Genomic DNA, 13,228 nt, shown 5'->3' with positions numbered 1-13,228 from the left:
TAAAAGTACTGAAAACTGGAAATACTCAAGTAAAGTACAGATACCTCAAAACTCTACTTACTGTAAGTACAGTACTTAAGTAAATCTACTTAGTAACTTTACAACAATGCACAAATGTAATCAAGTCAAATCACAACAAACGACAGACCGGCCTGCATGCTTGTTCTGAAACCACATAACAGCAAACAACCAATGAAAGCCATATCTCAGCTTAAATGATTAATATCATTAACACATTGAATGCCCACAATTATCCATTTTCATCTATTTCATCTGCCCATCTATTTGACCAATTTGCCTCATCTTTCAAAGCCTACAACCCATGTTGTACTATTACCATAATGCCATTCAGGCATTCAAATGAAAGAGGAAAATGTGTACTTTCACCAGCAACAAAGAGCAAGCTTTTCACTTTTAAGGTTCTTGAGTTATTAGCAACCCAAGATGAGTCGTTTCACCAAAAACGGAGCAGAAAAAAGACAATTCTGAGAAAAAGAGACTTTAGTGCAGACCTCTCTCTCGTGGGTGCGTTCGGAAACCCGCACCGGGTGTGTGCTCAGTGTAGTGAGTGCAGTGGGCGTGACTTTGGAGAGTGCGTTCAGTGTGGCTTATTTACGAACTACCAGTTTTAACAGGCAGCTGTGCGCTTTTTCACTCTGAACTCCAAGGTAAACTTTCTGAAAAGCAGCAGTTGCTGAGTATGCTAACGTAACGTTGCTATTAGGAGATGTAGGTCTAATTCACAACATTGGCATACCTGCTGTTAATTTACATGTTGATGTGTGTGAAACTATCAAGCCCAAACGACCAATTAAGCTGCAAGTGCTGTATTTTGCGGTTATTTCCTCCATTGTTCACAGCTGAGAAGCATTCGAGACACGGCCATGAAAACCAACCAATCAGAACACCGCACCACACCACCACACCACCAAACCCCATCTTCTGAGTAGGGTTGGTGAGTGCGTGCACTCAACACACCAGTGCGCCGCTCACTGGATTTCCGAACGACAACGCACCAAGTGCACCGAATAAACGAACGACAACATGGCACACCAGTGCGTTGAGTGCGCATTTCCGAACGCACCCGAAGTGTCCTCAACAGGATACATGAGACGCCTGATGCAAAGCTGTGTAGATGTGCTGACTGCACCAATGTACTGTGTACTGTGTTTTTTTTTTACTTAATTGTTTTTATTTGCAGTTTGTTTCATGTATTAAACATTGCAAAGTCAACATCATTACACATTTTTTTTTTCCTTTCTTTTTTTTTGTCATACATGACACAAAACACATCTTTTCCATAAACATTACAAACAAACATTTCAACAAACATTTCAAAATCACACAAAACCACCAAAAAAATAAATTCCATAAACCCTACAAACATTACAACAAACATTTCACAATAAACCCACACACATACTGTACAAGTATATCTGTCTTGAGGAAAGGGTTGGGGAGCTCTTTAGCCCCCTCTACCGGTGATTTTTTTTTCTTTTTTTTTATTGAGAGACCATATTTTCGGCACACGTTTTCACAATGTTTTTCACACTTTTCTTTTCAGGGTTGCGTGGGTGTGCGTGCGTGCGTGTGTGTGTGTGCATATGTGTGTGGCTTGGAGCATACGGTACAAATGGACCCCTCAAAATCAGTAGTACTTCTGCACTGTGTGGTAGATGGCGTAACAGTTATTCCTGCATAGGGGAATTTTGCACTTGGTGCAGTAGTATCTGGTCTCACATCTCTTCTTGTTCCTGGCACAGACCCTGCATCTTCTCATTACAATGATCTTGTTCCTGGTCTGCCCAAACTTCTCCATTTTGTGGCTTATCAGTGGGCCATCCAGCCTGCACCGAGGGTCAGTGTGAGGTACCCTCCTAGGCTCCCTAGGAAGAGGGACATCCTCCGCTTCTGCAGGCCGAGGCTGGTCCACTGGTGGTGGTTTGGTCCATGCCCTGATGGCGCTCTTCATGAAGTCAAGGAGCTTCTTGCATGTGCCCGTGCCCTTGCCACCTGGAACCTTGGATTTGTAGATGACAAATGCGTTGAACATGCAGATCTGCATTGTGTAGAACACAAACTTTTTGGACCACTTGGTTGTTCTCCTGACAAAGGGATAATACTGAATATTTTGGTCCAATTTGTCGACACCTGAGGACAAAAAGAGCATGCATTGTTGCATATATTTGACTTGAATAAAATATTTGACTTGAATAAAAAAATAAAATAAAAAACATTTGAAACAATTTGTCACACCGTTCATGTTCTTATTGTAGTCGATGATGGCCACTGGCTTCGGGTGTGGGACCTGCATCGCTTCCTTGTCTTTCTCGGCTCGCTGCCACACCAGGACCTCGTCCATCTCGTTCTGGTGGAACGTGGACACCACCCTGCAAGCAACAAGAACATCTTGTAAAACAAATGTTGCCACATTTTGTAGATAGCCGATCTACAAGCTCAAAATGCGTCGCATTGCGACAAGCTCACAACGCGTCGCGATGCGACGCATTGTGAGCTCGGCTATGATGTAGATCGGCTATGATGATCGGTAGATCAGCTATGATGATGATGATGATGATGATGAAGACACCAACCTTATGATTGTCTTGTCACGCCACGCCACCACCATGGTCCTATCGTTGTGGACTGCCACTGTGTCGCCGATTCCCAGGTCGCGGTTGGTTAGCTCTCTGATGGACGGTGGCTCCCCTCGGTTACGCCTGAGCGTGCCACAAACATGGGTCTTGAGCTCCAGCAGTCTGTCACACATGGCAATACTGTTGTAAAAATTATCCATCCACAAAATGTAGCCATGACCAGCCAGATCACCCAGGAGGAACTCAATGGTGTCGATGAGGGTTGCATTTTTTCCACAATAGGGCTTGAGGTTGAAGCAGTAGCCTGTGCGGGAGTCGGAGAGTACGTAGCTCTTTATTCCGTACTTTATGGGCTTCTGAGGATTATATACTCTGAAACTCAGCCTCCCACGGAACAAGAGGGTCCCCTCGTCAATGCTGATGTTCTGCTGCGGCTGGAAGAGCTCTTTGAATCTTGCTGCCAGGAAATTCAACAAGGGGCGCACTTCGTGCATCCTGTCGTCCTTGTCCGCACTCTCAACGAAATGGAGGTAGCCCCAAATGAGTTGGAACCTGTTCCTGGACATGACTGTGGAGAAGTAAGGGGTGTAGTCCAACTCGTCAGTGGACCAGAAATCGGACAACTTCGGCTTCTTGACTATAGCCGTCAAGAAAACGACGCCGAGGAACTTCTTCAACTCCACCAGGTCAGTGGGTTTCCACCGATGTCCCCTGGCCTGTTTATTTTTTCCTGGGATCCGTTTTATTGCATCCTGTGCATAGAGATTGGTCTCATGGACGATTTCAATCAGAATCTGCAGCAGAAAAATAGAAAAAAAGAAATAAAATCAAACCCAAGTTTGAAGTGAGCGGTGGTGCATTTGTGGCCGTGTGTGTGTGTGTGTGTGTGTGTGTGTGTGTGTGTGTGTGTGTGTGTGTAGCAGTTCTATCAGGGTGTTGTGTGTGTGTGTGTGTGTGTGTGTGTGTGTGTGTGTGTGCATGTGTGTGTGTGTGTGTGTGTGTGTGTGTGTAGCTAGATAGATGCATTCTGTAATCCTGTGATTCTATTCACCTCATCTGTCAGAAAGAGCTGTAAAAAGTCCACTGGCTTTGTGGACTGGAGTTCTGCTGCAGCACCCTTGACCCCTGGGTCTGCAGTGAATGGGAAAACCTCAGGCTCCCAGCCCAAAGGCCCCACTTCCCTCCACTCAGACACTGTAGCTGCACCTGGAGAATATACAAATGTACAAAATAAAAATACAAATTACAAAATGACAATTGTATTTATTTTGTACACACGCAGAAAACTAGTTTTCACCAAACACACAGCAGAAATATATAAATCAGAGAAAGTAATTTAGTGTGTGTGTGTGTGTGTGTGTGTGTGTGTGTGTGTGTGTGTGTGTGTGTGTGTGTGTGTGTGTGTGTGTTTGTGCATGTGTGCGTGCGTGTACAAAATAAATACAATTATTATTCAAGTGCAGGCACAGTGCTATTTTGATTTGATAACTACTTACCTTTGCCTTTTCCTTTTCCTTTGACCTTTGGCCTTGCTGGTGCCAGCCTGGGCTTTGTGGGTGCATCCCTGGACCTGTTGTCTGAGTGATGAGATGTGTGGACAAAAACATGACTTTATGCTGTAAAAGTATAAATGATAAAAAGCAAGATACAAACAGATCTCTGTATCTTTTTCTTTCTTACCTGCATTACAGCTACCAGACTGTGACAACATCTCCTCCTCCTCCGACGAATCAGAGTCTGAGTTTGAGTCTGAAATCACATCATATATTACATGCATTGATTGATTGATTCATTGATTGATTGATTGATTGATTGATTGATTTGAAGACTTTATTAGAAGTTTGCATAGAAAAAGGTACAGTTTCATGACGGTACAGTTCACTGGTACAAGGCCAACTAAAAGAAGATCCTAGAATAGCACTTGGCTTATTTACAGAGGAAACCATTGAAGTATCTCATATAACATTAAATGACAGACGAATCACAATCAGAATCAGAATCAACTTAGTCTATTGTCATTTTTTGCATACATCCCATCAGCATATTACAATGTTGTTGCCACAAGGTGGCATACTGATTCTGCCTTGCCTTTACAGATAGGGTTGGGACTCGTTAGGATTTTAACGATTCCGAGTCCTTAGCGATTCCCTCTTAACGATTCCGGTTCCTAACGGTTCTCTTAACGGTTCCAATATATATATATTTTCATATTTTCTGACACTGACGCTTCTGTATGTCCTATAGAAAAATAAAACATGAACGATTGAGACCATTTAACAGTAGTTGTTTACATAAGCCTAATGGGCGTTCAAATAAATAATAATTTAGGTATAGTTGTTTTAATACAAATATATATAGTAATATAATCACAGTTAAGGGTCAATTTGTTTCTTACCAATAGGGCTACTTTTGTGTAATTGAAAATGTAGATATATTCATGTGGTGTGGTGTGGTGTGGTGTGGTACTAAAGCTGCAGTGGAAAAGGGGCTATTGTGAAGTCAGGTTTCTAAACGTCGCGCCCATCTGTATGTTTAAGGCTTTAAGCGTTGGTTAAAATAGCTGATCTACAAGCTCACGTTGTCTTGTGGATGCGACGCGTTGTGAGCTTGCAGATCAGCTATTTTCGGCATGCAACACAGCGAAGTAGTCAGGCTTTACTTGCGTTGCAACTTGCAAGACGTAACAAGGAAGAAGAGAAGCACCCAGGCAGACGGCACAGAGGAGCGCCTCGGTCCGCTTTCGCGAGGTCTTCTGCAACTTTCGCGAGGTCTTCTGCAGCTGCGGGTGTTATTTGGAGCATAATGTGAAATGCGAATGAAAAGAAAGACGCAGGGACAGAAGACCGCGGACCGAACGAGCCGACGAGCGCCGCTCATGGACGTCAGAATGAACGCGCTTCCAGTGAGCTGAAGTAGCCTACAGCCAAACTTGGAAGACTTCTGTCTCTTCTGCACCATGCTGTTTGTTTATCACGCTGCTTGTTGGTGTGTTCAGTTGTCGTCGCTCTCACTCGCGCTGCTCAGTGACACGGACATTCCCAGCATTCTTTCTGTAGAGGTGGCCTGACGTCACCACAGCTGCTTGCAATGGAATGCACATTAAATGCACGCTGATGAGACCCGTTAAGAGAATCGGACCGGCAAAAATGATTGACCCGGTTCTGGACCCGCTATCATGGAACCGGGTCCTAAAAAGAAACGGTTTCGGGTCCCAACCCTATTTACAGATGCAAGCAATAATGGTGATGGGGAACCAAATTCATTTCAGTGATTGGACGATTCCGATCATGTTCACTGGGTGATTGTTCACATTCAGTGTTCAGCAGTGTTCAACAGTTTCAAGAAGTGAATGAGTTCATTCACTTTCACGAAAAAAAAACTAGATGTTATGAACTGATCACTCACAAGCTACCCATCACTATCTAACCCCTCTCCATGACAAAAAAAGAAAAAAAATGTATTTTATGAAGAATCGTTCACAAAACACCCATCACATCTAACCCAGCAAACTGAGTTTCATTTCATCAGAGTTTCATTTTGCTCAATTGTGTGTAACAGCATAATCATATAGCAGTAGATGGCTGTATACTGTGCTAAATACATATATTTAGGGACGTTACCTGACTCCTCAGACTGAGATGTCTGCTGTGAGTTGAATGGACTTTCCATTCCCCCGCGAGGGGTCTCTCTGCAGCTGCGGAGGGGTCGCACAATCGGTTCCTTACCGTGATCATCATCCTCTGGCTCACTGTCATCGAGGTCAGCATTGGTGTCTGAATCTCTGGATTTCTCGTCTTTTTTACTCTTTGATCTCTACGACGGAGGTGGCGAGCGGCCGGTTCGCATTATCCACAACATTATGGTCCTGCTCGGATTTCTCTGCAACAGCCGAGGTACTGGTAGGCTCTCTCACACTCACATTTCTAGCCACAACATTATGGTCCTGCTCGGTTTTCTCTGCACCCACTCGCTCTCTCTTCGTCTTCACACTCACATTTTTAGACAGCCATAGACATTTTTATCCTAGATAAAGTACTATGTTCTATCCGTCTGTCTTTCAATGTTATATGAGATACTTAAAGTGTGGTTCCTGTGGAAATAAGCCTCAGCTTTCTAGGATCTCCTTTTAGTTGACCTTGTACCCGTGATTCGTACTGTCATGAAACTTCTAATAAATTCTTCAATCAATCAAAAAGCACCCAATGTCTGTTGTCGTAATCCAGCAGTAGGCCTAGCTGTAGCTGTTGATCCCTGGGTAGAAGTACTGGATCCATCGGCGGTGTTACTGCTAGTTTTACTGGGGCGGGGGGGGGGGGGGGGGGGGGTTCGTTTTCGACCCCGGCCCATGTTGGCAGGCTACACAAACAATGGCCGTCGACCAGAAAGACAAATAGAGCAGCCTACAGGACCACGAAACACTAAAAACTAGCAATAAAACGAACCATGAACTAAATACAACACTAAACAAGAAAAAAAACTATTGGAGGACCACGCCGCGTTTGCCGCGTTATTAACTTTTATTTATTAATTGAAAGATAAGGCCCTTGCGCAACATATGAGTGAGCCTGGTTCCCTGTGTCTACGCTAGAACAACCGGAAAGCTGAAACCAATCACGTGATGTCAAAATCAAAACAAAACACTGTTCCAAGCCCACTTTCTAGCACTTTCTTTGTTGAGAAGTCAGTAGTTGTACATTGCTGGTTAGACGTCCTCAAACAACGGTAATAACTGCGTATAATGTAAACAGACGTTAATAAAGTATTGGTGATGCGATGACGTGGTGTATAATAATAATAATTTATAATAATAATAATAATAATAATGTATTTATTAGTCAGACACATTGCTGTGATTTGAAATTTGTTCTCCGCCTTTGACCCATCTCCTGGAGCGGTGAGCTGCAGCCGTGCCGCACTCGGGAATCAGTAATGGTGATCAGCCCCCCCAATCCAACCCTTGATGCTGAGTGTCAAGCAGGGAGGCATTGGGTCCCATTTTTACAGTCTTTGGTATGACCCGACCGGGGAATCGAGCCCCCGACCTCCCAGTCTCACTCTAACCACAAGGCCACTGAGGCTATTTTATACAAAGGCAAAAGATGAGGGTAATAACGAATACAACTGAAACGAATACAATGTTTGGAAACGACATCTTGCAAAAGTGACATGGGTGTTTGAAATTTTAAGCTATATTTAGTACATATGTAGTACATCTTGGCAAGTGGTTTGGTATTAAGTTAGCGATACATACGGGTGATGACCCGGAAGTAGATCACTTACTCTGATGTAATAGAGTGAGGGCAGGGAGGAATGCAGGCTTGGGGAGAGTGAGAGATGCGCTTGCCAACACAGAGGCTGCACTCACTGCGTGCGTGTGTCTGTGTGTGTGCGCGCGCGTGCGTGTGTGTGCAGTAAAGTCGCGCATTCGCAGATCCTGTTCGAACTGAACAACACAATTTTTTCGCACTAGACGGGACAAATACCGAAAGCCACTTACTGGGAGCTCCGTGCTTTGCACACCGCTCCAAAAACATTTACTGTCATACACATTTCTCCTAAAATCACGCTAATCTCTCGATTAGGGAGTCTTACTGGTGATGATACTTGGAGAAACGTGTTGTGAGCCTGACAGTTGCTAACCTAAATTACATGGAATCAGGCAACGGGGTGTGTTTGAATGTTGTTTGAAGTTATTGACATGAAAACTGGACTGAAATGTCATGGTCACAGTGTTGAACATAGCATGATATACTACTAGTTACAGTTTTAATTGCCGTTTTAAAAGTAAAATGTCGGGTCCTTTACCCGGATACTTGGATTAAAAAAATCTGGGAAAGGGGGTACTCAAGCCAAACAAGATTGAGAAACACTGTGTATACCAGTAAGACTCCCTAATCGGGAGATAAGCGACAGTCAGGTCGCAGCATGATTTTAGGCCAAAATGTGTAGGAGCAGTGTCCAAAAATGTGTTTGAAAAAATCGGCCTTATGGTGGCGCTATATGGGACAGATCCATGTTGATGAGATGAGTGTAGATATGCTGTGTAGCGAATTGCCTGATTTTAGGGCAAAATCTGTAGGAGTAGTGACCAAAAATAAAAAATCGGCCTGAAGGTGGCGCTAAATGGGACAGATCCATGTTGATGACATTAGTGTAGAGCAAGTGTGTACCGATTTGTGTGATTTTAGGGCAAAATTTGTAGTTGCAGTGTCCAAAAATGTGTTTGAAAAAGTCGGCCTGATGGTGGCCCTATATGGGACAGATCCATGTTGATGACATGAGTGTAGACATACTGTGCAGCGATTTGTGTGATTTTAGGGACAAATCTGCAGGAGTAGTGTCCAAAAATGTGGTTTAAAAAATCAGCCTGAAGGTGGCGCTAAATGGGACAGATCCATGTTGATGAGATGAGTGTAGACATACTGTGTACCGAGTTGCGTGAATTTAGGGGAAAAATTGTAGGAGCAGTGTCCAAAAATGTGTTTTGCAAGAATCGGCCTCATGGTGGAGGTAGAAGAGGGCCATGTGAGAATTGATGGGATATGAGCAGGGCAAAAGTGTGACGTGTGACTGACAGACAGACGGACAGACAGACAGCCGGTGGAGGTTTTGATAGTAAGTGCGAATAAACGATTAGGCTCATAATATGATTTTTGTTTGGCCTTCCCCCTCAACATTTTTCAGTCTTAGATATCTAATATACGTCTAAAACATGTCTAAAATACGTCTAATATACATATACGTAGATTTGAACGTTTTTTAGACGTCTAAGCTAAGACTAGACGTCGATTAGATGTCTAATAGGCATGTATATATTTAACAAACTGGTCCTCAAGATGGCCGTTTAGGACTACAAATGCAACCCATGAATAGACAGTCTATATTTTAGACGTCTAATAGACGTGTATATATATATATACACATAGACCGTTTATAATATGTAGGCGTTGAAATAACACCTAATCACCGTCTAGTATCTTATAAAAAACTCATCGCCACAAATCCACAATGTCCAACAACATGTTACCATGCGAACGACTGGAAACGTGGATGTTTAACGTGGTAACCTTTATAGAATAGTCAATACATCGTTGGCAGAGAACGCTTATCACTTATTACTCTTGGTCAAGCAGGAACAATACAGTACAACACTTTTCAACAGGTATTTCTCTGTTTGTTAACTTCTTTCTCTCTCTCACACACGCGCCAATTCACTTCCGTACACACTACAAAGGCACGGCAAACCACGCCTGTGTTGCCTGGTTATGCAAGAGAAACAAGCAACCAGGTCCATGCCCAAATCTATCACTTATAACAAGCAAGACTGGTAACACCGCAAAAGAATGCATACAGTGATTTCGTTTTTGTATACATGATGGAGAGGGTCGGGGGGGGTCTGGCCGAGCACTGGCTCCCCCTGGTTCCATTGTTCAGGCGCCGGTGCTGGGGGCCTGTCTACTCAATTCTTTAAAACATTTAATGATAGACAAATATACAATACTATACTAAAACATCATAAGAACTAGGGTTGCAACGGTATGAGATTTTTAACACCAAAAATATCGTCCGTGTCAACACCACGGTTCTCGGTAACACCGTTTCAACCACCATTGCGTGACTTGTCGTCTTGTGAGCACTCCACCAATGCTATCAAGCTACAACAACAACAACAACAGCCATCCAACCATGTTAAAAATTCAGCTTTGTAAAAAAGCAAAAAACACTGTTTAGTCTTGTTTGGCTAATCGTTGTTTTTCCGCCTACTGCGCACTGTGACATTATAAAACCACAACTAGTCATCAAAACACAGTACATGCATAGATACAGTAGATACAGTAATAGTAAGACGCCTCAGGGCGAGGCCCTAAAGGGCGAGGTTGTGCCATGTCTTGGCCATCTGGCCAGTGATGTATATCAGACCAGTTACCCATATATGGAGACCAGACCCCTGGTACCCATATATGGAAATCCATGTACTTTATATGGAGATATGCTGTGAGAGCCCAAACATGCTTGTTTTTCGTTATGTGAAAGTCCTATGACGTCTTTGACATCTCACATCATACATACAATCACTTTTATGCCCATACATGCCCTCACTCTGATGAGCGCAGCGCGCACAACTCCCCTGTGTGTGGCACTGGCACTGTGTGTGTGTGTATGTGACTGTGTGCTGCTCCACCGGCTTCGACTGCTCTCTTCGCATTCAATCCGACTTTTTCACCATTTCTCAGACGTTTGAATGCAGAGAGTATCCACTGGGTATCCACGGAGGAGTATCCACGGTATCCTGTTCACCGTACACTTTGAAGTACGCATGCGCCGATATCTCTCGCCTTGAATATTATTCCCCTTAGGGGAATCGAACCCAAACCGTGATGAACGGATGATGTGACTCCTTTTTTGTGCATTTATCTTTGACGTGGATAGTGGGGTAGACGTGGATAGTAAGGGACTGAATATTTACTATTCTGTCCATAACGGCACATAACTCGGTAACGCGGCTGAGTGGGATTGGCGCCGTTCCCACTGCTCGACGCGGCAACTCGGCTCGCTAGCGCTCGCCTCGGTGGCGACTCACGGGGGTCATCGGAGCCCAATACCGCGCCGCTCCGTCGGGGTCTGTGGCGTGGAGCGTTACACCGGGGAACAGAGAATACTTGGCATCTGGTTCGAGGCTGGGATTCACCTCAGGTTTTATTTTTGCGCTCCTCTGAGGTTGACCACTAGATGTCGACATTTTACTACTAATATCTCTGCATTGGTGAGATATTGGATACTGGATATCCAAGTATCCTGGATACTTTCTGCATTGAAGAGTCTGAAAGCACGTGAATATTTCGCATTAAGTGCGTTGATATCATTCGAACCAGGTGGCTGCTCGCACTAATGCTACAGACATGGAGACATAACTCTAAGCATGGAGAACGTCCTAAACGCTGAGGTAAACGTGTTGTTGTGTTGAAGGGAGCTCGCTGCGTGTTGTCGCCGTATTCCCCACTACTGTAGCCTGTGATGGTTGTGTGCAGCCAGTGCACTGTGCAAACCTCCTCTGTCCAAAACACATTACCAAGTAAATCCTGGCTTATACTCCGTCGTCACAGCGTGTTCCGTGCCAAAAGTAGCTGATCTACAAGCTCACAACGCCTCACATCCGCGACACGTTGTGAGCTTGCAGATTGGCTATTTTCCACAAGCATATTGATTGATTGATTTTTTTATTATAAAAATAGAGAACAGTACAAGTATGGTGAATACAATTGAAATGTAGTACAGTACATATACAGTTAAACACCCTGCCTAAAAGGAACATCTCAAATAAGACCCTTTACGGTCTTCTTTTACGTGGAAAGCCCTCTGTATTTAATTCATGGAAATAATAGAAAGCAAAGTCAGTCAGTCTGTCACGTCACACTTTCAGACCTGCCAACCCTGGGAAATTCTTTTGAGTACTTTGTGCCCGCGCAGCTCCCGCGGTGCAAATCTTGCGGTTTTCCCGCACAAAACAGCGTATATTTTGGGGGGTCCTAACCCTAACCCTAACCCTTTTTGGGTGGGACCTTTACAGTTATGTTAATGAAATTTCACACCAGAAAGGTAGCACATTGCATGTCTTGACTTACACTAATAATGGAAACCTTTTAAATAAAAATGCCATTTGGTCCTGAGAAAAAGTAGGCTAGTATTACCAGGCAATACAGTAATGGCAATATTGTTGACACATCTTTAATAAATATACTAACTGCACTTGCTCAGAGTTAGTTAACAATAGACTAGCAAAACAGTCTATCACCAGTGACTTTATGAATGAACATACATCAATATAATCATGTTATTCAAATTGTAAAATAGCTTTTCATTGTCAAGTAGGCTATTTACATAAGCCTGTGTCTTTGTTAATTGAGCAGCCTAAATAAATCCACATTTCTGTGCATGATTTGCATGAAGTTGAAAGTATTCAACTCATGTAGGTTTCTATTCCATCCATTAATTGATAGGCCTACATTGTGTATATCACGTACAGCATACATGGGCAACTGGCAACACCCATCTTCACTTAATGCGGCCCACAGGTTAATACCGGAACACTGATATATTACTGATTTCAGCTGTTACAATTCCAAACATGACCTGCTTTCATTCCGTCAGTCAATATTAGTAGCTTAATGACTAGTATTAAAATGATTTTTTTACGTCCAATGTATTTGTATTTAGGTTCATAAAGTTAACATGACTATATAACTAAATGCATTTGAAATTAGATAAAAATGTTACATTTCAGGATTCCAATTCAAAAACAACAAAAAATTATTCAGGATTCCAATTCAAAAGAAGCAAAAATGGCCGATCTACAAGCTCAAAACGCATCGCAGCGCGATGCATTTTGAGCTTGTAGATTTTGTATGAGATACTAGAATGACAAAGTAGAACGTAGCAATATGCAATGTGGCCCTCTGGAGTGAAGGTGGAAATATAGTGGCCCTTGCCATCATCAAAGTTGCCCACCCCTGACATACAGCCTAGTCTGTAGCCTATATTCATTCATATAGGCTGCAGGCTACTCATTGTTGATAGACCATTAATGTCTTCATATATTCACAGGTGATAAATAATTTGTTCACTGTTAATGT

The 13,228-nt window shown here is 43.2% G+C and overlaps 1 protein-coding gene across 1 annotated transcript in view; it reads right to left on the bottom strand.

Annotated features, from left to right (window-relative positions):
* Positions 1–1,648: 1,648 nt before the first annotated feature.
* Positions 1,649–13,228, bottom strand: part of LOC308300267 (uncharacterized protein) — a gene marked incomplete at its 3' end in the record, with an annotated part of 83,611 nt that continues 72,031 nt past the window's right edge. Inside the window, exons 35-42 of the mRNA XM_080744088.1 lie at positions 7,878–7,914; positions 6,323–6,410; positions 4,278–4,334; positions 4,094–4,174; positions 3,649–3,803; positions 2,595–3,391; positions 2,257–2,390; positions 1,649–2,151 (exon numbers count right to left, since the gene is read on the bottom strand). Of these exons, the coding sequence (XP_080600214.1) occupies positions 1,649–2,151; positions 2,257–2,390; positions 2,595–3,391; positions 3,649–3,803; positions 4,094–4,174; positions 4,278–4,334; positions 6,323–6,410; positions 7,878–7,914 (1,852 nt within the window). The remainder of the gene's footprint in view (positions 2,152–2,256; positions 2,391–2,594; positions 3,392–3,648; positions 3,804–4,093; positions 4,175–4,277; positions 4,335–6,322; positions 6,411–7,877; positions 7,915–13,228) is intronic.

The sequence above is a fragment of the Nannobrachium achirus genome (genome assembly GCF_963921795.1).
Source record: "Nannobrachium achirus genome assembly, chromosome: 2".
Lineage (NCBI taxonomy): Eukaryota > Metazoa > Chordata > Actinopteri > Myctophiformes > Myctophidae > Nannobrachium > Nannobrachium achirus.
Note: the sequence above shows the minus strand (reverse complement) of the source record. Positions and strands in the feature narration are given on the sequence as shown.